We start from the raw sequence: 23,645 nt of genomic DNA on the forward strand, positions 1-23,645 counted from the left end.
GCTGCTCTCAGCCCTGATGACCACAGGCCATGGTGACCACTGACCACACGTGGTCAGATCTCCACCAATCCTTGGGGCAGGCTGCCCAAGGTCAGTGGGCTGTTAGGTGGCTGCAGTGCCCACTTCCACCCTGCAGGCCCTGGAGCCCTGCCTCCTGTCTGAGTTCTGAGTTCTCACTCTCAGCGTGCTGCTGGACTGAGATCCCAAAAGACAGGCTTCGCCTTGGATGTACGGATGTCTATTGAGGGAGGAGGAAGAGATGAGAGTGCCTCTGAAGGAGCCCTAGGGTCATCTAGCGGCTGGGAGGAGCCGTCGTGTGCTAGGGAACAGGCCCTGCAAGGCCAACCGTACATCCCCATCAGGAGACATGGTGGGGGGCAGTGGTTTTCCTGGTGGTCTAGTGGTTCAGTTCAGTTCAGTTCAGTCGCTCAGTCGTGTCCGACTCTTTGCGACGCCATGAATCAGAGCACGCCAGGCCTCCCTGTCCATCACCAACTCTCGGAGTTCACTCAGACTCACGTCCATCGAGTCAGTAATGCCCTCCAGCCATCTCATCCTCTGTCGTCCCCTTCTCCTCCTGCCCCCAATCCCTCCCAGGTTAGGACTCGGCAATTTTACTGTTGAGGGCACAAATTCAATCCCTGGTCTGGGAACTAAGATCCTGAAAGCTGTGAGGTGCAGCCAGAAGAGGAGAGACAAGCATGCTGGCAGGGCCCCTTGGTCATGGGGTAGGATCATACATGGCTGGGGTTCACCAGGCCCTGGGCTGAATGTCCAGCCTGCCACTTGCGCCAGTGGAGAGGAGACCCCCTCCCAGGCAATACGTGAGGAAACACAGACCCCAGGCTGGCTTCCTCTCTCCCGTGTGGAGAGAGGAAGACGCCCAGACCCAGCCTGAGGCTGCGAAGGGTGCTCGCGGGCAGGGCCCGCACCACAGTGCATGAGCGCGAGCGAGCACGTGGGTGTGAACGCAGTGCCTGTGTGGGTGTGAGTGGGGAAAGGCGTGTGCATGTGGGTACACAGGGTGTGTGTGGGAGTGCCTGCATGAATGCAGAGAGAGTGGGTGTGAGCGTGTGTGGCCATGTTGCACGTGGGTGTGGAGTGGGCACACTTGTGGCTGTGTGTGTGAACCTCCGTCTCCCTTCTCTCTCCCAGCAGCACCCCAGGGCTATATTCCCATAGACAAGCGGCTCCAGGAAGCTAAGTGACCAGAGGGACCAGGGCTGGGCCACACAGGGTCTGCCTCCAGGACCATGCTCACCTATGAGCAGGTGATGAGAGGATGGGGCGGGGAGATGCCACAACAGGGGCAGACCCTGGAGCTCCTGGGACACGACCCCCAACCCAAGATGATAAACGTTACTGAGCCACCAGGACGCCAGCTCTGGGACCAGGGTACGGGGGACACCCGTTTGGGACCAAGAGTCCCTGGAAGTCACTTCGTTCAGGGTCCAAAGAGCAGCCTGACCTTGTGTCTGATGGTGCTGTCCGGCGGAGGGTGACAGGGAGGGGCGGCGCCTGGGGACGAGAAGGCCCCGCCTCAACCGTGCCCGCCCATGGTCAGCATGGTTGATGGTCAACCACACGCCCAGGGCTGAGCTGAGGTCGACCTGGCCCAGCAGGATACTGCTCAAGTCTTACTCATCCTCTCCTAGCCCTGATCCACTTCTCCACCCCAATCCCAGGGGCCTGGCCAAGGACAACAGGGGACAGAAGGTTCCTGGTCCCCGTCCTTGGCTGAAAACGAGCCACAGAGACAAACAGAAGCGGGTAGCCCAGAGGACAAGGCCAGGCTGCCGCCACCCTGACCCGCCTGGCACAGACCTGCAGCTCCCGAGCAGGGTGAGGATCCCCCAGATCTGATCTGCTCCATGGGGATACTGTCCTGTGTCAAGAATGTGTGCACCAAAGTCTGGACCCACAAGTCACCCTCGGGCCCCAAGGGATCTCTCAAGTGACACGAAGTCCATAAATGACACAGAGCAAGTGGCGTTGTTGGCCATACTTGAGGCCCCAGAATCATAAGTTAACATCCGGATCAAACTGAAAACACGTATTTCCTTGAAAGGCTGTACACAACTAATTCAAGACCATTTGAAAAAAGGCAAAAACAACAACAAAGAGCAAATCCTTTAAAAAAGGAATTTTTGTTGCCAAGAGGAGTATGCAGAGATTCTCGAGGATTCTGGCCCCTGCACCCAGGCTCCACCAATGTACTGGGACGCACCGAATCGCCTCTGCTGGCCAGAGGCCCCACCTGTCCCCGGGGAGCATGCAGGGAACAGGAACATGGCTCTGAGCTAAAAGCCAGTGGTTGCACAAGCTGGTCCACTCGGGGAACTTATACAGTATGTTTTACAAGCCACTGCATTAAGTCCCGTGAACACGTCGGTGGCGGTGTGAGCGTGTGCGAGCCACTGGGTGGTGGACCCGGAGCATCAGGGGGGCACTGGGCCAGCTTCAGAAGATGGTCACCCCACCCCAAGATGAGGCTGTGCCCTGAACTTGGCTCCCCAGGAAAGCTGGGAGCCTCAGGCGTCGGTGTGAAGACTCACTGGTCCTTTTTTACCCAAGTCCCTTCCGGGTCCTAGGAGGTGGGCTAGTGAAGGTCCTTGGAGCCAGGGGGCCAGCCAGAGACGCATCCCGTCCCTGGGTTCCTTGTGCCTCCCCGCTTCTTTGAGCTCAAAGGACAGCACGACGGGGCACAGCTTTGCAGGCCCACCCCGCCCAGGGAGGAGGAGGCCGCGGGCTTTGAACCAGGCCTGTTTGGGAATCCAGGTCCGGTTCTACAGCGCAGGTGGGTCCTAAACTCAAAAAACCAGGTTTAAGGTAGCAGCTCTGACCTGGCCTCACCAGAGCAAACAGTGGGTGAGCAGGGTAACCAGCTCAAGTGCTACCAGCTGGTGGGACTGCCAGGGTCCCGAGACATGTGAACACAGGGGGCAGTGGGCAGGTGGCCAGGCCCCTGGGTGCTGCAGAGGGGGTGGTGGGCAGACCACCCTGGCACTGAGGCGGGTTCGAGAGTGGCCCTTCAGGAGCAGAGACAGGAGAAGGGCGCACACGGGTGCCACGAGGCTTCACTGGGGACAGAACCACGTCAGAAACACACACAGGCACCTGAGAACCGGGCGACGCCCTCCTCGGCCCTGCCACCCAGTGTTTACCCTGCGAGGAGGCCGCCAGGTCAGCGGTGAGTCACCTCCGGCTGCACACCCTTCAGCTCTGAGTTTAAAAATTCCTGATACTCCCGGTAACCTCATCAAACACCCGCCTCCCGGCTTTGGAATCCGGTACACACAGCAGCTCCCTGCCCCCAGGGGAAGGCGGGGGCTGGGGCAGTGTGTACACACACACACACACACATATCAGCACACGAGCTGTGCTTCCTCACAGACACAGGCAATGTGCCGGTCACCACCTTTCCCTCCGTCACAGTCTGGCTGGTGGTGCAACCAGGACAGGACAATGTCAGGACAGTCACCGCCCACTTTGCTCTGTACACCTGGGGCTGGGAGCCCAAGCAGCCTGCAGATGGTGTGTGGGCCCCTGAAAAGAGGCAGGGCGGCGGCCTTGGGAGCCAGGCAGGGCCCTTGTCCCTCAGGGTGGTGGCCTTGTCCTGGGTGACAGACGCAAAAAGAACTGGTCTAGCCTCTTAGTAGGGACGTGGCCCCCAACAGGGACACAACCCTGGAGCCGGGGTGGCTGGAGAGCCCTGGCCTGTGGGGGCCCCAACAGGCCACTCTGTCCTCAAGGGCAGTCACAAGGTCGAGCAACCGCCGCTCCTAATTCCAGAAGGTTCTCGTCACTCCAGAAACCTGTCCCCATCAGCAGTCACTCCCCTTCCCCTCCAGCCTTGGGCAACAACTCATCTAGTGTCTATACAGATACCCCTGTTCAGGCTGTTTCGTATCAACGGGATCCCATGATGCAGACCTTTGTGTCTAGCTTCCTCACTAAGCGTGTTTTTGCTTTTTGAGGCTCACCGGCGGCACTGTGTCAGGGCTTCATTCCCTCCCTAGTCGGATGACATTCCAGGGAAGGGACCACACTTTATTTAGTCATCCACTGATGTCCGCCGGTGGACATTTGGGTGTTTCCACTTTCGGGCTGTTACAAACACTGCTGCTGTGACAATCAGCTCTCTCCTTAGGAAGCAGTTTTATAACAACCCTAAATTCTGTTTGTAAACAATCTTCATAACATGATTTTTGAGGTTTTTCCCATCTTCTTAGAGAAAGAAAGTCCACCAGCCAGCAGATCTGGGGTGGGGGCTGGGGAGTTGAGTAAACAGGGGGCCTCTGGCCAGCACTGTGACCATGTAAGGGGCTGGAGCCTCAGTGCTGCCAGGCCCTCTGAGGTTCCTTCAGACCCAGTGTCCCTCCCAGGCACCCACTGCCATCTCTGCAGGGCCTCCTCCCTGCTCCAGGCTCGTCCAAATCTCCTGGGAAGACGAGGCTGCAGATACTAATAGGAATTGATTCCACAACGAGGAGCCTGCCTCTCCAGCAAGTCGGGGTGACTCAGCATCCCCATTGCTTCAGAGCTCAGCCAGGAGGGTGGGGGCTGTCCCCAGGGAAGACTTTGCCCCCCACCCTAGTAGGAGCTAGCTTCTACCAAACCCAGGGATCGTGAGCCAGGGAAAGCACCAGGGCTGTCGCTCTGCTTCTATTTCACCACTGATACCGAAAAATTCCCAACAGATTCTTAAAAATGGTGCACAGCCCCTGGCAAGAACCTCAGTACAAGGACAAGGTGGAAGGGCCTGGCATCAGCCAGGGTGAGTGTTGGCCAGCGCCTGGGGCCCAAAGGCACCCACCAAGGGGAGAGAAGGCAGAACCTAGAGACCTCGCCAGCACAGACGCAGCGTGGGGATGTGCCGGAAGGTGAGGGCACGGCTGAGGAAAAGGGGGCCCTGGTGTGGGAAGGCCCCACACCTGAGAGGACGGCAGCGGGGCAGACCCTGAGCAGAGCAGCGTGAGCAGGACCAAGGCCCACAGGAGGCCAAGGGCTGGAGCTGCTCGCTTGGAGCTCCAGGCCAGGTCTGGACGCCCAAAGGGCGGGGCCCTGCTGTGATACAGGAGGAGTGGCAAGAGTCAGGGAGTGAGATGTCTTCACTCACTTTATACGTGTTCGGGGATGTAGGACTCACCGCTGATATCTCAGATCTCCGAAACATTCAAGTGTTTCCCCAAACTGGGATCTTTGGGAGAAGATAAAAGAGTCCAGGAGACTAGAGAAAGTTACATGTACCAGATGTTTAAAAGGCACAGACTCTAGAAACTGCAGGCTGGTGTCTTGATGTGGGAGTTGTTACTGTGACGAAGGTGACCTGCTCGCAGCCTGGGGCACTCGCTCACCTTCATCTTACCCCTCTGACGGCTGTTTCGTGAGCAGGTGCCGCTGCAGGTGAGAGAGTTAACCAGAGGCCCTGCCTCTGTGGTGGCCATGCTCTTTCTCTGAGAGGAAGGCAAACCATGGGCCGGTGAGGAATGGGGTGGAGTGAAGGGCGAGTGGGCCAGGCAGGTCAGGAAGGAGAGCTGCCTGCGGGCCAGGAGGACAAAGGAGGCCTGTGGCCCTGGATGACCCAGAGATGGCGGGGTGGAGTTCGGCAGGGAGGCTCATCTCACTGATTCTTAAGCCTGAGGTCAGCCCAGGTGCAGCCCTGCCTCCCATCCGAGCTCCACAAGACATCAGGCAGTCCCCCAGGGCACTGAATGCTGACCCTTAGGGGACTTGAATGGAAGCCAGTTCTGTAGCCACACCCAGAGGTTCCACCCACAGCCCTTCGAACAGTGTGACCATCAATCTGTTCTCATCGGCGCTGAAAAGACAAAACACTTCTCCCAGCTCCACCCTCCAAACCTCCCAAAAGCCTCAAAAATAGCGAAGCAAGTACCCACTCAACCTCCACCAGGCTCCCCAGCCCTCTTCCCAACACACGAACGTTATGTACCGCGCATACACTTTTTGGCTGAACCATCCAAGACAGTAGTGAGCACCGTGGTGTGGCCAGCAAGTCAGCTTCTACAGCTGGAGATCATGACTTATGTGTACAGGCCTGCGGCCATCCTGACCCAGGGAGGGCAGCCACTGACAGACCCTCTTCCATCAGCGCCTGCATCGCGGGGCCTGGCACCCTGATGTGCCACCGCCTGAGAGCTACTCCCTAACCCAGGACCGCACGCCCAGCTCTTCAGGTCTTTCTCTCAATAAATCAGCATTCTGTTTATCTAAATGCTGCTCCTTGAGCATCTGGAACAAGTCAGTCATAAACAGGCTAAGTCACGGGTTACGAGGAATTAACCTCCAGCGGCACCAGAATTCTTATCTCTCCTCCGGGAGTCGGGAGTCTTCAGCCTCTTAAATCCAGAAGAGTCCTCTCCACTTGCATCTCTGACAACGCTGACATTTTTAAAGACTGAGGCTGCTTTTCTTTTTTTTGCAAAAAAAAAAAAAACCATGTTCTTATAATCTGCAAATGACAAGAAGCTGAGGGGGAGTGGGGATCTGGGAGACTGGGAACAAGCCAGGATGGTGGGAGGGGTGGCCCCCGTCCCCAGGGTCTGGCCGTTCACAGGCCGGCATCTAGCAGACCTTGGCAGCTCCACTCCCCCTCTGTGAGCTGAGGGGGCAGACTCCACTTGAGGGCCCCTCCCAGGCCACAACACTAGGCTCCTTATCCCAAAGGAGTGAAGACAGGATTTCAGGAAGGATTTGAGTTCTCACCCACTTAGGCTTAAAAAAGAACACGTTTTTTTGCCAAAGCAACACAGGCCTGAGGAAACCAGCTTTGCACTGTCTCCCATGGAGACGGCCAGTGGCCTGAGCTGACCCCCAGCAAAGGGTAGCGACAGCGTGGGATGAAGAGGTTAAAGACCTGGCTGCCAGACCCCAAGGCTAGGCACACTGCATGGAGAGCCAGTCCCCTCTCCATAACACTGTGACCGTCATAGGAGAGCAATGCTTCCAATGTCAGTGTCCAGGGGACAACCCAGTGAAACTTCTAAAACCTGATTTACATGAGGAGGAGGAGAAGGCTGGGGCCCAAGGGTGGGGGAAGTCACAGAGGGCAGTTCCCATCTCTGGAAGACACAGGTGCGCTGAGCCCTGACTGGGAGGTAGGGAGGGAGTCCAATAACCACCTATGGAGCGGCCTCCCCAGGGACCCACTGCCACACAGCAGGACCATCCCCCAGAGCACAGACTAGCCTCTACCCTCGTGTGTGTCCACCAGCTGGGGGATGTCTATCACAGGGGCGACAGGTTCCAACAGTCCGGGCATCCCAGGAAAAGGGCTCCAGGCCTGGGCTGACCTGTCTCATCGGTTATGTGTACACATTTGTACCCCATCCCAGGATTAAATCAGTGAGACCACAAGTCTCTTGATTAGGGGGCTGGACTGGCAAAGCTCACGGCACAGTCCTCGCCCCAGAGAAAGAGCCAGGCAAGTGCCTGCCCCCGTCAGTAATAGTGACCTTGATAGCCAAGCATCTGGGTGCCATCCACCTAGACATCAGAGGTCCTACCACACCCTCCTTTAAGCGGGAGGATGGCAGGTGTAGTGGTTCAGGAACTGGGCACCAAGACAGGCCGTCTTTCTGCAGAGCCCAGCCCCAGCAGGCAGGAAGGTACCACCCACCTGTGGTGCGCTTTTCTCTCCAGTCTATGCCCTTCTTCCCTGGTGACCATGTCTGGCTGGGGCAGGGGTCTTGACTGTATGCTCTCTTCCTCACCACCCTACCCCATACCTGTGTCCTTCCCACTGAAAGAGGGCTGTGCCTGTCCCCGACCCTGGTTGTGAGACGAGCCTTGCATAAAGCCCTGTGGACAAGAGCACAGGATAGGGGGCTCTTGGAAAGGCACAGTGTGGAGTTCAGGGGAGCTGATGTGACAAGAAAGTGGGTATCTTCAGCAGCATTACAAATGTGGGGGACACTGATGAGAACTTGGCTCCCCAGCTGCCTGGACCTGGGCAATGTCCAGTGACCCCAGACCACACCGGGTGCTCCCAGTGCATGAGGCTTCTAGGATGGATCTGAACACGTGGGAAAGATGGGAATGTCCAGCGTGGAGTCCCTGCCCGCATGGGTCCCTAAGGGCTCCCTGGGCCACCGCAGCCCAGAAGGCCAGTCCTGTAACCTGCTGGTCCCTGCCCCCAGCAGACGTCAAGCTGTGCCACCCCAGGACACAAGCAACCCAGCCAGAGGCGAGACCAAGACTGCACGGCCGTGACTGCAACCACGAGCCTAACGTGTGTGCACTCCGGTGGGGAGGGCAGGGTTGCTGGCGTTCCCTACCTTCTCCCAGGCGGAGCCCCATGCCGGAGTAGTCCTCAGCAGCCCCAGGTGGTGCTCGAGGCTCAGAGAGGGCCTCCGACCCTCCTTGGGAACCAGACCTCCAGCCCCGTCCTCCCAGAGCCGGACTTCAACCCGGCAAGCAGGATGCACCATCACTGCTGAGTGATCACGATGTTCCTCTGGGCCACTGGCAGCCACTGAGGGGCCAAAACACTCGTTTCTTGAGGATCTGTCATTCCAGGAGGTGCCGGAGCTCGCGGCCCCTGCTGGTGGCTAAGGGGCTCTGAGCCAAGGGGTCAGCTGCTCAAACTTGGCTGGGAGCGCCCACCGCCTCCTGAAGCCTTCTAAAGCAAATTTCCATAATGCTCAATTATTTTGGTGGCTTCCAGAGCGGAAAGGCGCCTCTGAGAGCTAATTAGCATACGCCTGAACAAGGCACGAATATAGAACTCTCGTTCCAGGAAGACAGACAGCCAAGGGGCTACGGGGATGTCGCGCCGGCTGTGGGAGCCACCAGGATGGGACGCGGAGCTTAGACAGCACGGGGGTACCCCTCCGGGACCAGCCACCAACCCCCCCATCCTCCCTGCTGGCCTCAAAGCCTCCAGCTCCTCCCTGGGAGAAGCCGTGTTCTTCTCCTGCCTACAAAATGGCAAAAAATGGCAGGTGGCCAGAGGGGTAACCAGGACAAAAATCGATGGCTGTTACCATGGTGATGATAGCGGACACTGACCCTCCCTGACTGCCGCTCTGAAGCGGAGCAAGACCAGATGGCTCCTTGAGGTCAGTGCTGTGTTCACAGCTGGACACCCGGGCACCTGGGTGTTGTGGAATGAGGTGCCAACCACACATGGCCTAACTGTCCGGGCTGGCCTCTGCCCTATCTGCACTGGGTCAGGTCCTGGACTGGCACTGGCCACTCTGGTAGTCTGCTTGGATCTCAGAAGCTCAGGCCCCACCCCACTCCTCCCGGAACCAGATATACATTTGGATGCATCCCTGGCCGATTCACAGGCTCTCAGGCATCCACGGTCACACTGGGGGTTCTCAGGCTGGCCACTCAGGCCAGCTGGGGGTGCTGCTTCAAGGAACTGGATGATGGGGGGCTGTGGAGCAAATGGGTTGAACCTGGGTGACAGGGAGGCAGGGACTTCAGGTCAACCTGATGTCCTCTCTCCTCAGTCCCGGCAGACCCTGGTTGTACCAGGTCAACAAAGGATCAACAAAGGACCACTTCCTCACTCTCACCTGCAGGGGTCGGGGTGGGGGACTGCAGACACTGAGCACACTCTGCGGGAGGTACCTCAACTGGGCGGGAGACATGGTGGGGTTGCAGGACTGGGAGCCCCCAGCACCCTCCAGACACACAGGCCCTCGAGTCAGACTGGCCAGGCCGGGAGAGCCTTTGTGGGCATGCGGCTGCACCTCAGTGAGCCTCTGGCTGCAGACCCCGGACAGGCCACACGTCCGCCCTCGGCAGGAACAAGGCCCAGGCCCAGTCCTCACAGACTCCGTCAGCCCCTCATCACCTCCAACATGAACGCGGCTGAGGGCCCCCTTCCCCTCCTCCCTAGCAGGACCCCCAGGAACCAGGTCAGAGGGCCTGGGGTCCCCTGCCCGCCCTCAGGAGAAGACCCAGCCAGGCACTGCTGTTCCCTGTGCATGTCCCCACCCCAGAGGGGGCCCTTGGACCCCGAGGAAGCATGAAAACACGCCGAGCCATCTCTCCTGCGACAGCCAAAGCCACCGAGAACAGGCAGATCCAATTAAGACGTTCAGTAATCCCTCCCGACACAGGCTTGAGCCAGCCCCATAAAGCTCGCACCAGGGCGGGCAAAGCGGATACACTGGAGCCCCTAGCCCTTGACACCAGGTATGTGAGTCCAGGGGGCCCTGAGGGGGACCCCTCAGACTGCAGCCCCCCATCCCTGCTCAGCCCCTTTGATCTGTCTAGCATCCACACAAAGCCAAACTCGGAGACAGAGACGCCACCAAAGTCCTGCCTGGTGTCAAGAGGCCTGAAGGAGGCTAGGAGAGCAGAGACCCTGGTCCTGGGGCTCCAGTGACTGTCTGTGTGCCAGCCACTCCTCCTGGGGGCTAACGGATAGCTCCTCCATGTGCTGCGGCGTTTCAGCTGTGAAGGGGAGGTGAAGGCAGGATGCAGGTAAGAAGTCCACTCCAGGCTGGCCTGGGGACACTGTCCTGCAGAGGCCTGTGGCCAGCATGGCACCACAGTGTGGGGCGACACGGTCCTGAGTGGGGACCCTCAGGGATGTGAAATGGACACGGCTCCCACTGAGGGGTCTAATAAATCCTCCAAGAGGTGTCTTGTCAGGAGGGCCCAGCAGTCACAGTCAGGTCCTGTTGTTAGGGTCTGACAGCAGGTGGACGTGAGACTTCACCCACAGACGTCACCCACCTGCAGGGGAGGCTGGGACACCCTCGGGCTCCCTGGCCAGGTGCGGCCGGCTCTGCCTGACGTGGAAGGGGCCAGCCTCCCGGAGGGCACAGGAACCAACCTGGCGGGCAGCCCCCAACCTGTGGATGGCCTGTGGTGCCATCTCAGAACCATCTCTGAACGAAATCACCCGGCAACAGTTGCGAAGGTCCTTGGGGCCATGCGGCCCCTGCACTGCAGTGACCCACGCGCAGGGACTGGCCCCCAACGCTGCTAAGCAGGAGGCAGCTGTGGGCAAGTCGGCAGCATCGGCAGGAACCAGAAGAGGTAGCTGGGTCCCACAAGGCCAGTCTCCAAAGGTGGCACAGGATGGCCTGCCTGTTCTTCACTTGGGCAGCCAGGCATGGATGGCAGCCAAATGCTCAGGGGAGTGTTTAGGCCACACCTCAATCCAGTGACTCACTGCCAAACCTGGCCCAGGTTCAGGTGCAGGAGAGCCGCCTCCCTGCCCGAGGCCCCGCCCAGCACGGAGCTCCTGCCCTCTCCTGGGCATAGGGACGGATCTGGGTACTCAGGGCGCCTGCAAGCATGAACATGCCCAGGTTCACAAACAAGCGAGCTCTTCAAAGGCAGAGAACACAACAGAGGCCTCGGGAGATAGTGAGGGCCAAACAAAACAGCTGCTTGGTCGCTGGCCCTCGGCTGCACAGGCGGACAAGATGGCCAGGGTGAGGCCCTGAGCACAGGCCCCGGACAGTGGCTCTGGAGGGATGGGCCTGCTGTGAAACTCGGCCACGTGCCGAGGAAAGAGGGCTCCAGGTAGGCTGGGCCCTTTGCTAATGACAGCCTCATGTCAGCGCTGCCGGCCAGGAAAGCCTAGAGTGCTCATGGGAGGTGTCACTTTAGCCTCCCGCACAGCCAGAGGAGCTAGCTGACCCCATCTCACATGAATGATTCCAGCACAGAGCACCTGAGTAACCTGCCCACGTGTGCACCCTGTGCCCAGAGCTCTGGTGCACGGGGACCCTGGCCTCCACCTCCCACTCCTGCCCGTGCTGGGCTCAGCCCCACTCTGCACAGTCGCTTTGGGGAGCGGAGCCAGGGGCCTGGCTGCAGACGGCTGCCCAGTGGGCTGCTCACGTGTGCCAGCTCCCTGGGGGCTTACTGCACGCAGTGGAATGGCTGTCAGGGGGATGGGACGGCGGCCTCGCCTGCACAAAGAACCAGACCAAGATCCACGGTGGCACCTCCAGGAGCCAACACTGGGGAAGAAACCAGCCAGCTGGACAGACGGTGATTCCGCACAAGTGGACATGAGGGTGGAGTAGAGGGCCCGGATGCCAGCCTGCCCGCTGCCTGGACTGGGAGACCTGCGCTTCCAGCAGGGCTTGGGGACAGCTCGCACGGAGGCTGGGTGGAGAAGTGAGGAGGCGCCACGGTGCTCACCCCAGGGGAGCAGTCACAGGGCATGGGTGAGACGCCATACCTGGTCTCTGGCAGCAGGGGACAGGCACTGGGGGATCTCCACCTGCTCTCTCTGCTTGGACATGATTGAGGGGCCCTGTTACTTAAAGTTTAAGGCAGTGGGACACGGCACTGCTGACAGTACCTAGTGGCTCCTGCACTGGCCACCTCCAGGGCTAAAGGAGTTGACCTGGAGACCTGACCTCCCCAACCAGGCCTGGAGCCCACACTGGAGCTCAGACCCGCGCTCTGCCTTGGGCTCCCCACCACGCTGGCATCTTCGGCTGCCCATGTCGGTGGGGTGGGGAGAGGGTGGGACCAGCAAGAGGACACCTGCCCCCTCTACCCTGCAGCCTTCAGGCAGATGGAGAAGCAGGAGAAATGAACGTTTTCACTCTTAGATCTCAGCAACCCCCAAATTCGTGGTTTATGAGCTTGGAGCGTGAGCCTCCACGGAGCGCTGTGACTGGGGTCACCTTCTTGGCTCCTTGGCCTGGGGAAGGCGCAGGTTTGCACACACCGGGGACTGGTCTAGAGCCTCGGACCCAGACAGCATACGCCCTCTGCCCTGAGCTGCCAAAAGCCATGAGGAGAGGGAGCAGATGGGGTCTTCGACCCAAGTACACAGATTAGAGATGTCATCCCCTGCCCCAGCATGCCCGGACAGAGCAGGGAGGGTGGTGGTCCGGGGATACGCCGACCGCAAGTGTGGGTGGCTGCCAGCGGGGGACGAGAGGGAGGTGAGGCGATGAGAAAGGCGGCCGTCCCAGCACCCTGGCTAAGCCACCTGCCTATCAAAGCCGATCCAGAGCCGAGAGGGGGGAGGATGAGACGCTGTCTACACTGTGAGGTCTGCAGCTGCAGCCTCAGGCCACCTTCCCGGCCATCGGACCAAAGGCGGAGCGGCCACTTGCTCTCCACAGGGAAGGGGAACAAAGGGACAGCTGCCTGCTGCTCAGCTGCAGCACGGCGACTGGGCTCTGACCTCTGACCTCCAAAGGCCTCAGCCTTGCTCACAGCAGGAGACTGCACAGCGGAAGCCTCTGCCCTGGCAATGAGAGGTCCAGCTCCGGGGAGTACACTGTGATGGAGGTGTTGGGGGCACTGTGCTGCTCAAGATCCTTACTCTACGCAGGAAGGACAGGGCACAGGGCTTGCAGAAAGATGAGGGGGTTCGGTCCACTCAGGGTCAGCATGGCTGAATCCCACACCATCCTAGCAGGCTGCCATCCCTGGGAGCAGAGCCTGAGCCCTACGTGGGAAAGAAAAGGGCTCCTGCCCTTTGTGGGAAAGAAAAGGGCTCCTGCCCTTTGTGGGAAAGAAAAGGCAGGAAGAACTGGAAGAACGGGGCAGGGATTGGCAGAGAAAGGAGGGTGACCAGGGAGTGGCCAGGGTGTCTGCCACTGCTTGGCTGGCAATCCCTGACCCCACAGCCGCCAGGGGCCACACCCAGAGGGACCCTGGCGGGAAGCGGGCCATGAGAAGGCAGACAAAGCCCCATCAAGATGACGTCTCTGGTCAGGAGCCCGGCGCCCAGCCCGGGATGCTGCCAGTGTGAACAGAGCTCCCTCCAGGCCGCCACCACGCCTCAGCTGGAGCACCGCTTCCCTGGAGGCACTCGCCCCTTGAGGGCTCTGGCTCGTCCCTGGGAAAGTAGAGGTTCCACACCTCTTCCCTCCCACCCAGGGGAGGAAGGTCTGTTGAGAAGAAAGTGGTCAGAAACTGAGCTTTTCCCCCCGGGTTGCAGACAGGAAGGGCGGAGGAAAACGAACTCGGCATGAAACAAAGTAGACTGGAAACAGGACTGGTGGGGACAGGGGTCCCCTCGCAGAGTTCAGCTCATCAGGAAAACGCAACTGCGTGTAACTCGCCATTTACACGCGTAGTAACACAAAAACCACACAGAGAAACCAAAGAGGCCGCCATCCCAGGGAGTAAGAGGGACACCTCTTTTACTTACTAATTAGGAAGTGAAGTTACTGAAGATCTGAACAGTTAGAAACCTTGCACCCAGAATCAGAGAACCGTTGGGGAATATAAGTTCTCTTCAAACGTTATAGACATCTATAAATATGGGCCACATCTCATTCGGCCATCAGCACAGGCCCCCCTCCCCAGGGTCCTGATCAGCACTGGGGGAGGGGAGCTCATACAGATGCCCAAGGCCACGGGCAGAGCCAATGGGACCAAGGAGCTGCCAAGAGAACGTTTCCTAAGCGACAGTTTCACTGTCGGATACTGTGGCCAAAATGCACCAGGGCACCCCATTCCTGCAACATTACCGCCACAAGCAAAGGATCCCAAATCTGAAAATCTCTACCATTTCTACCAGAGTCTTCAAGCAGGGAGCAGAAGCAAGCAGTGCAGAAGGACCCAGAGTCCTTGGCTTTCTCAGCAGGTCACTGCAGGGCAGCCCAGTATAGGCACCCCCCTGGGCTGGATCACCCACCCCGGTACATGGGTGCCCAGCACACCCCGAGCTGTAACCAGGTGCAAACTGTCATTCTGCCGTGCCCAAGATGCTGGTCCTGGGTTGGTCTTCCCCTCCCGTCCAGGAGCCAGGTAGACCAGAGCTGCTGCCTTGGCACCTGGGAGTAGGGTGGCCTGCAGGACAGGACTCGCCCACACAGAGGAGGGCACGAGGGCACAGGAGGAGAAGGCAGCGGTGACCAGCCTCACTCAGATGGGAGCACTGTAGATCATCACACGGGTCATGTGGGAGGACGACGAGGCCAGGAAGGAGAGACCCAGGACGTGGCTGTTGTGGAACCGCGTGGAGGTCACCAGTGGTGGGCTTGGTTGGCATCACACTCCCAAGGACCAGCTCATTTAGAGCAGCAACCCCTCCATCCCCCCATCCCAGGGAATAAGCTGGGCACTGAACGAAAAGACCAAGAAACACACTGTGTTCGTCACGTGTTCGTGGAATATTCTACAGCCGTGAAAGCACAGCGCCTGCTGCTGCCAACAGGTGGATCCCGGTGCAGAGACAACAAGCAGGCTGCACAAACCCGGCGTCCCAAGGGCGAAGCCCCACCCCACCCTCAGCCTTGCTCCCTTCCTTGGCTCCAGACTTTCCTACTTCTCCCAGGATGCCGCCTCCTTGTCCACCCTGCACTGGTGGATGTACCCTTGCTCCTGTCCTCCACCCGTCCGGTGCCCTCGCTGTCCTCAGGTCAGGGCTGCAGCTTAACTCTGGCCCTCGTTATCCCTCCCATGGCCCCAGGAGGCTGCATGCCTCCTCCACCCTTGGGATGCTTTGTTCTCCAGGCCCCCTGGGGCCCTCCCTCAACATACACAATGGAGCGATGTCTGAAAATTTCACAGCACCTACCCAAGGATAAGGACTTCAAAAGCTTCCAGGAGGGGAAAAACAGAAAACTCACATTTAAAAAAAAAAAAAAAAAAAAAGCCACCAAGCACTGAAGACAGCAACACCGGGAGTCAGAAGAAAGGAAGCGATGCCTTCCAACTCTGAGGGGTGTGAACTTCCACCTGGAATTCTAAGCCATCAGGGTGAGACAGAGACATATCCACAGACATGGGTTCAGAAATATGTTTCCCCTTCTCCTGCTGAGGAACCATTAAAAGGAAGGATGGTAGCCCTAATTGAGGGAGTAAGACAGGACCCAGGATGCAGAAAATAGAGTCCCAGGTTGAAGAAGGGTGTCCCATGCATGCACAGCCCAGCCACTGGCCCTGGGGAGGTGGCAGGGGTGCTCCAGGAGGCAGGTTTCAAGAGGGGAAGAAGCAGCCAGGTTAACGGGACCACCGCCAGCTGGGAGGGACCACCGCCAGCTGGGAGGAACCCCAGAGTGCAGTCTCAGGTTTGGGACTGAGTTCATGATTGCAAACTGACAACTATGCCAAATGAAGGCAAGCAATTGTTACCTCTAGGAAAAACAAAGCTGTCAAAATAGTAATGAAAACCTATGGCCCATAGTTCAGGAAAAAAAAAAAAAAATCACTCAACTGGACTCCATTAAAACTAAACACTTCTGTTCTAAACCTACTGTGACAAAAATGAAAGGCCAATGAGTCTGGGAGAAAATACTTGCAAAGTGTGTATCTGACAGAGCACTTCTACTTAGAATACATACGTAACTTTTACAACTCAATCAGAAGACAAAAACCTAACCAAAAAAAGGGGACAAAGGCCTGAAGAGACATTTCACCAAAGAAGATAAACAGCAAACAGCACATGAAAAGATGCCCGACATCATTAGTTCGTTAGAGAAACGCGGATGTGGAAATGCCCCAAACTGGAAACAAGCCAAATGTCCGTCAACAGAAGAACGTATAAACAATAGGGCATGTCCACACAGCGGAAACTACTGGTCGTGAAGGCAGGATGGTCTGGAGGTATGTGTAACACTGGGATGACTTTCAAAACAATCATGAGATTAAAGAGGCCAAGCTGAGAGAGCACAGCACACACTCTGTGAGTCAATTTATAGACTCCAGCAAACGCGCGCTAAGTCTCAGGGCAGAAGGAAAGGCAGTGGTTGTCTGGAATGGGGCGGGCATGGAGCAAGAGAGGCAGGAGGTGTTCTCCGGGGCTGATCGCTACCTGGGCAGGTGCGTGCTCACATCTGTCTCATCATGCTTCCATTTCAGACCCGCCGTCCGCTGTGCTGTGGGCAGACTGTTCTGAACCGAGGATTCCCGCCAGCACCGTACAAAGGCTATAATGGGCACTGATTAAAGCAAAAGTTGTCATCGTTCTCTTGGGTGGGGAGAGAGCAGCAATATAAAAATGCTAAATCCAAATCCTCTAGAAAAAGATTCATTAAATAATGTCCAAAATTGAACAGAAGAAACAGCACAAACTTGCCTGCTGACACGTATGGAAGCAAACGCAGGCAGACAACACGCACGGCTGAGAAGCGGGCCTCAGGCGTGTGGGGGGCGGGGGAACTTATTTTTAAACCCGGGCTGCTTTAATAAAAATTCAGCCCCAACCGTGTGACTCAGCAGTTTCCCTTCCAGGGATATATGAAGTGTCCACACAGACATTTGTGCAGACTGCTGACACCAACAGCATTGAAACTGGTCAAAATGTGGAAACAGCCCTGATGTTCATCAGCTGGGGAATGGAATAATATTTCCCTGTGTGGACAAGGGAATATTATTCAGCCATAAAAAGAGTGGAGCTGACACAAGCTACAACACGGATGCACGCCGAAGACACGATTGTCACCTGAAAGCGTGGAAACTGGAAACAAATGGGTTGCCACCGGTCAGTGCTCGCTTTCTTCTGTATGAAACATCCAGGTAAAGCCACGGACACAGACAGCAGGTCAGTGGTTTCCAGGGGCTGGGGGAGGGGGAGTGACTGCTAACGAGGATGGCTTGCGTTCTGGGATGAAGAAAAGTCTGGGAATGAGACAGCTGCGATGGGTGCACAACTCCCTGAATATACTAAAGCGCACAGAGTCGAACACTTTCAGTGGTAACCGTATGGCAGGTGAATTATGTCCTGATAAAGCTGTTACCTAAAGAAAAAATGGAGCGATGATGTGAGAAGGCAGGCGTGCTGGTCTCTGCCCCTCCCCCCACCCCAGCTTCCTGATACAGAGCTCCTAATCCCATTATCTCCTGGTGATAGCAATGTCCTTTGTTCCAGAGGCAACTCTGCCCGGGCTCCTGGATGGGGGCTGGTCACCAGAAAGACCCAGCCAGCGTCAGAAGTAGAGGCCCCACCCCATCCTCTGGGACAGGGGCTGGAGGCTGAGCTAACAACTGCTCATGCCTGGAAACTCCTTAAACACGGGGTTCGGAGAGCTTCCAGGGTGGTGGACACACCCATGTACTGGGAGGGTAGGGTACCCCAACTCCACAGGGACAAAGCTCCTGTGCTTGGCACCCTCCCAGACCTCGCCCTGGGCATCTGCTCCTCTGGCCGCTCACCTGGGTCCTTCATGACACCCTTAAGACAGTAAGCCTGCCCCTGAGTTCTGTGAGCTGTTCCAGCACAGAGCCAGACCCGAGGAGGGAGTGGTGAGAAGCCCATTCATAGCCAAATTGGACAGAAGTGTGGGGAACCGGGGACCCTCCAAGTGCTGGCCTCTGGGGTGAGGGGGGAGCAGTCTTTTGGGACAAGGGTCTGCACTGACACTGGGGAGATGGTGTCAGAAGTGAGCTGAGCTGTGGGACCCCCGGCTGGGGTCCTCAGACACTGGAGGGCTCGCTGGTGCTGGAAAACCCACATGTGGTGTTAGAACTGTCGTGAGTGAAGGAAACAGGGTCTCCCCTTGGCTGGTGCCTCCCTGGACACACACAGTGGGAACTCCCATTTGGTGATGGACCCCACACACCACAAGCCCCTGGAGAGAGTTAAAAAAAAACCCACAGGTAAACCAGAAGTTCCTGGATTCAGGCCGGAGCCCACACAACAGAGTGGTGGGAGGAGGGACGGCCCTCCCGCAGCGCCCAGTGTGGCCCGCGCCCCCTCCACGAGCAGATCCCATGGCAGGAGACTGTCATCCGCTCACCGGGCCTGCTGTAACCACCCCCAAGGACTCTGGGAAATTCGAGAATCTCATACAGATTCGCACATGTTCACCCTCACTATGGGGCCAGGTGGGACTTGATCTCCCTGTGGCAGACCCTCTCCTTCCGCACGTGTGTGTGACCACAGGGAGAAGACACATGTCTCCTCCCGGCCGCCACAATCAACCATGATAAGAAAAGTGCCCCCTCACAGACAGGAGTCATATACAAACACACAGGCTCACACACAACACCCGAACTTCCTCTGAGGAGCCACAGCTGGGAGGCCCAGGAACACCAGGCAGGGCCCACAAGTGGCCTCTGAGCTCAGAGCCGGCTGGTTTACAGGCATGACTGGTCACGAGGGAGTTCGGGCCTCCATCCACCCAAACAGCCAACACGTCACCAGCCAGGCCCATCCTGCAGGCCTGCCCACCAGCGGTACCCTGGCCTGACGTCCAGGGCAGGTCGGCTCAGCGTCCTCAAGAGGTCACGAGAGCCCCTCTAGAGCTGCAGAGGCCTTCCCCGCTGGCTCAATCGGCAAAGCATCCGCCTGCAACGCAGGAGACCCCTGTGTGACCCCTGGGTCAGGAAGATCCTCTGGAGAAGAAAATGGCAACCCACTTCAGTATTCTTGCTTGGAGAATCCCAGGAACAGAAGAGCCTGGCAGGCTATATAGTTCATGGGGTCTCGAGAGTCGAACACGACTTATCAACTAAACCACCACCACCTGGAGCTACAGAGCTGGAGACCAGCCAGCTCTGTGGACACTGAAGAAAGGCCCACATCCACGTGAGCAGAGCCCAGCCTCTGTGAGGAGAGGGGCCCTGGTCACTCATTCTGCCTGTCCGTCTCCACAGTCACCAGCCCCTGCTCCCAGCCCAGGAAGGTCCTGCAGTTGCTTTGGTTTCTACACTGGCCTCAGGAAGCCCAGATGCTGCTGTTGCTCTGCCAGGGTGGCAGTCAGCACACACAGCACGCCTGCCAGGCCTGCAGGGACGGTGCTGACTCAGGGCTGGGACAGCGGGGCCAGCCAGGCCACCGTGTCCTCGGACAAGGGAGTGGCAGAGGGCACCACAAAACCCTGTGGGGGGCCGGCCCGGCTTTCAAGGCAGGATGGTGCGAGAAGTTTGAAGGTGGGCTGCTGGCGAGAGTGGGCGGGCTCTGCTGAAGACCACGCAGTGGGCAAGACACAGGCACCTCTGGGAGCCAGAATGAATGGGCACGCAGAGAGACCAGACACCCTCCCACCTGCCGAGAACCTGGGTTGGCGCCGAGGAGCCCACGGCTCTTTACATTCCACACCGTGTGCCTCGATGATAAAAGAAATGTGAGCTGCTGTTGGAAATGTGTCAAACAGAAAAAGCGGAAAGAAAAGAATCCCACCCAGAAACTCTACCTGTTAAGCTTCTGGGGTCTCCATCATGAGATAAGCATGCTCCCAGGTCATTTTTACAAAATCTGGTCATACCATGCCACGGGTTTGTATCTTTTCTTGCTAATTTTTATACCAGAAACATTTCCCCACACCATCAAAGGCCATCATCTCAGTCCATCTTTCCACATGCTCCCCTATGCCAGCCAATTCAAGTTTTGCCACAAACACCTATAAACGTGGATCTGCCTGTCTCCTCGCCCCCAAACCACGCTTCTAAGGGGCCTGAGCTGCTGGTGCACCCTACGCAGCCCACAGCCCTCACTGGCTCTGAGGGCAACAGTCTGGCAGTTTCGGAAGTCTTTTCTTACTGGACAGGGAAGACATGATCCCAAATGAAAGAAGGACCAGGCACAAGGCAGGGTCCCCGATCTGCCTGGGGACATCCGACTTCAGGACCTCTGGGGTCTCTGCCACGGTTCAGAGTCTTACCGAGTTCTTTGGAGCCCTGGCTCTCGCTGGCCAGCTCGCCCATCTTCACCAGGGCGTCAAAATAGCCTTTGGCAGCATACGTCACACCTGAGAGAGGAGAGGAAGGGATGGTTACTTCCCTCACGAGGAAATCACCACCTGCAGCACCTACTCAGCTGCCCTGCCCGCCTGCCATGCAGCCGCCTGCCCTGCGCCCAGCAGGCTCCAGCCGAGGCAGGACCTCCGCCCGTCTCTTGTTGATGGTCTCTTGTCCCAACGCTGAGAGCACCTTCTCTAAGGACACTGTGTACTGCTCAGGTCCAGAGCTAATCCAGTCAAACTACAGGGTGCCACCCTGCCCACGAGGCCTGGTGCCCCTGACGAGACGAGCACCAACCTCCAGCTGGAGACCTGCGAAGTTGGTTCGACAGGAAGGCCCCCCCACAGCCAGCCTGGGCTGAGGACTCTGACAACGTCCTCCGTCTGAGAGTTGAGCCTTGCAAGTGGGAGTGAGTCACACACTCAAATCAGGCTAAAGGCAGCACGGCTAGGGGTGGGGGGTGGGGCCTCACACACCACTTCCCACGGCGACTTCTGCTCAAACCAGAGGCAGACCTGACTTTGCGGGGGATTTGGACGGCAAGCTCCAGGCCAGCTGACTTCCTGGGACTAAGCCCAGGGGCCGCTGCCTGGGGCAGAGCTTCCTTCAGGAACACAGAGACCCTTCAAAACCTTGGGTGTGCCCACAAACCCCTTCATCGGAGGAGCACCCCCACACCGCCCTTCAAGGAGGATGAGGGCACCTCCAGAGGGGGGCTGCGGGGAGCATCCACCATTACTAGTTTCTAATCCGCTTTCTCCAGAACCTGGTTAGGGGCTTGTAACTGGGTTCTCGATCAAGTTTCATTTCGGTAGTTTTCAATTAAGTGCATGCAGTCTGCTCTGCAGCTTGGGAGCTCGTATGGGCCCTGTGCCCCAGGGGCTGGAGGGCCCGCTGCTGAGCAGGGTGGGCTCCTTGGAAGAGACAACAGGAAAGCCTAGCGGGTCCTGGCCTAGCCTTGGGGAGGCCGAGGGCCGTTGAGGGGCTCCATCCTTTGGGGAGGTCCAGGAAAACAGGGATTGGAGGACACCTTCAGACCTCCTCCCACCCTAGTCCACGCAGAACTCATGGGGGGTCCGCCGGTGAGGATGGATCGGCCTGGAAGGAGGCATGTGCCTCACATCCAAGCAGCCAGGGCGTGTGAGCAGGAGCCCCCAGGTGGGCCGTGATGGGTTCTCCCAAGGCCGTTGACCTGTGCGGCTGAGAGTAAAGCGACGTCACTCTGAGAGAAAGCCCACGGCGTGAGACATGTCCTTGGTTGTTCCTTTCAGAAAATGAACTGCCATCAGCCTGAAACATGCTGGCTGACCTGCCCACTTTCAGAGTTGGCCCCATGTCCACGTTGTGCACAGAACATCACAGGCCTCCCGCGGTGCGGCACCTAGAGCCTACACCCTCGCTCAGCCACATCAGGCTTCTGGAAACATCTTCGTCCCTCCCTCATCAGGGCCCGTGAAGGAGTCTACCTGCTCGGGCATCCTCATTCCCACCCACAGGCCAGGGACCCCAGCCTCACCTGCCAGTGCCTTCTCGTAGTTCTTGCCCATGGCGATGAAGTTCCGCAGGCTGGGGTTGAACTGCTCCATGATGGTCTGGAAGAGAGAAGAGAACAGCCTTAGGGGCAAGGCACCTGGCTGCTTGGAGGCCTGAACGGTGAGGGAAAAATCCTGCAGGCATCACACATGGGTCAAGCCCACGAAGCCACAGCTGGGCTTCAGGTCCAAACCACAGCTCGGTCCCTGTTGAATGTCCTCTGGCAAGTGACGTTCCAGAGCCTCAGTACCAACACCTGTATAATGGGGGAAAGGCCAGAACCTGCTCCATGGGGGCCTGGCAGGTCAACCAAGTGAGCATGCGCAGGATGCGTGCGGCCGCGCCCAGCATATAGCTAGCGCTCAGACACGCTGCGCTGAGGAGCCATTACCCCGTCTGGCAGGGCTGAGTCAGTGAGGAAGGGCCCCCAGCAGGCCACACACAAAAGGCTCATCGCCGCCTGGAGCCCCCTCCCACCACGATCTTCACTCAACACATCAATTACCAAACATCAGCTCTGATTAGAGCAACGCGCAGCCTGATTGCAAACACCGCACGATGAATAAGCCAGCAGCTCTGGATCCGCGCGCCCGATGGACTCAAGTCTTGGTGCCAACAGCACCAGTTCTTAGACTGAAGAAATCAGATTTTCACTGCGAAGGCCAAATAAATGTTTTAATTACGAGGCATAAAAACAGGCGCACACAAACAACAGCCAAATGTGAGCTCCACTGGGTAACGTGCCCTGACGGTCGGGTGCCAGACCCAGCCGGTGAGAATACCGCAAGGGACTTCTAAGGAAAACCCCGTCTCAGCCACATCCCACATCTCCGGGTCAGTTATCATGATGTGCGTCTGATCTTTCCTGAGGGTAAGAGACAAACGCCGCCAGGGAGGGGAAGTCGCCTGGCCCTGTGGGCAGACCGTGGAGGCCCAGATGCTTCTGCATGAACATGGGCAGTGCCAGCCCCTGCCCACGTGGCACACGGGCAGTCCCAGCCCCGCTCTCCTCCGTGCTCCTGGCCCTCAGTCAGCGGGACCAACACAGATTCCAAGAAGGGCTGTGGGATCACACCCGACATGCGCCCCAGTTCACAGGGCAGGCGCACCTCCCTTTCTGGACATGGCAAAGCGGGGGGCACCTGCCCTGTGCTGCACCAGGGCTGAGGCACACGGGGGACGCAGCAGTGACCCCACAGGGTAGAGTACTGGGAGGGGAGACAGGCCCACGCCACACACTGGGCAGGATCCCATGCCCGGAGAACAGGAGAGAAGGACTGGGCTCAGCCCGGAGGGGACACCAGGGAGACAAGCATGTTGTCGAGAGAGGAGGGCTTCAGGCAGGAGTGTGAAAGGCCCTGAGGCCAGGGCCTGCTGGTGTGAGGCACAGGATGGTGGGAGCCGGGGAAAGGGTGGTGGGAGGGAAGAACAAGCGGGAGTGGTGCAGTAATGGCCAAGCCCCCACCTCACAGCCCGTGGCGGGAACGCCTCTTTCCCTAAGCAGGATGGGAAAC

At 58.2% G+C, this 23,645-nt stretch overlaps 1 protein-coding gene across 5 annotated transcripts in view; it reads right to left on the reverse strand.

Moving 5' to 3' along the window:
• The window catches only part of BAIAP2 (BAI1 associated protein 2), a 64,042-nt gene that overhangs the window by 27,318 nt on the left and 13,079 nt on the right, over nt 1-23,645 (reverse strand). For all 5 annotated transcript variants that reach the window (XM_018063628.1, XM_018063625.1, XM_018063630.1 and 2 more), the window contains exons 2-3: nt 22,115-22,190; nt 20,520-20,606 (exon numbers count right to left, since the gene is read on the reverse strand). In XM_018063628.1, the coding sequence (XP_017919117.1) occupies nt 20,520-20,606; nt 22,115-22,190 (163 nt within the window). The remainder of the gene's footprint in view (nt 1-20,519; nt 20,607-22,114; nt 22,191-23,645) is intronic.

The sequence above is a fragment of the Capra hircus genome, chromosome 19, assembly GCF_001704415.2.
Source record: "Capra hircus breed San Clemente chromosome 19, ASM170441v1, whole genome shotgun sequence".
In the NCBI taxonomy this organism is placed as follows: Eukaryota; Metazoa; Chordata; class Mammalia; order Artiodactyla; family Bovidae; genus Capra; species Capra hircus.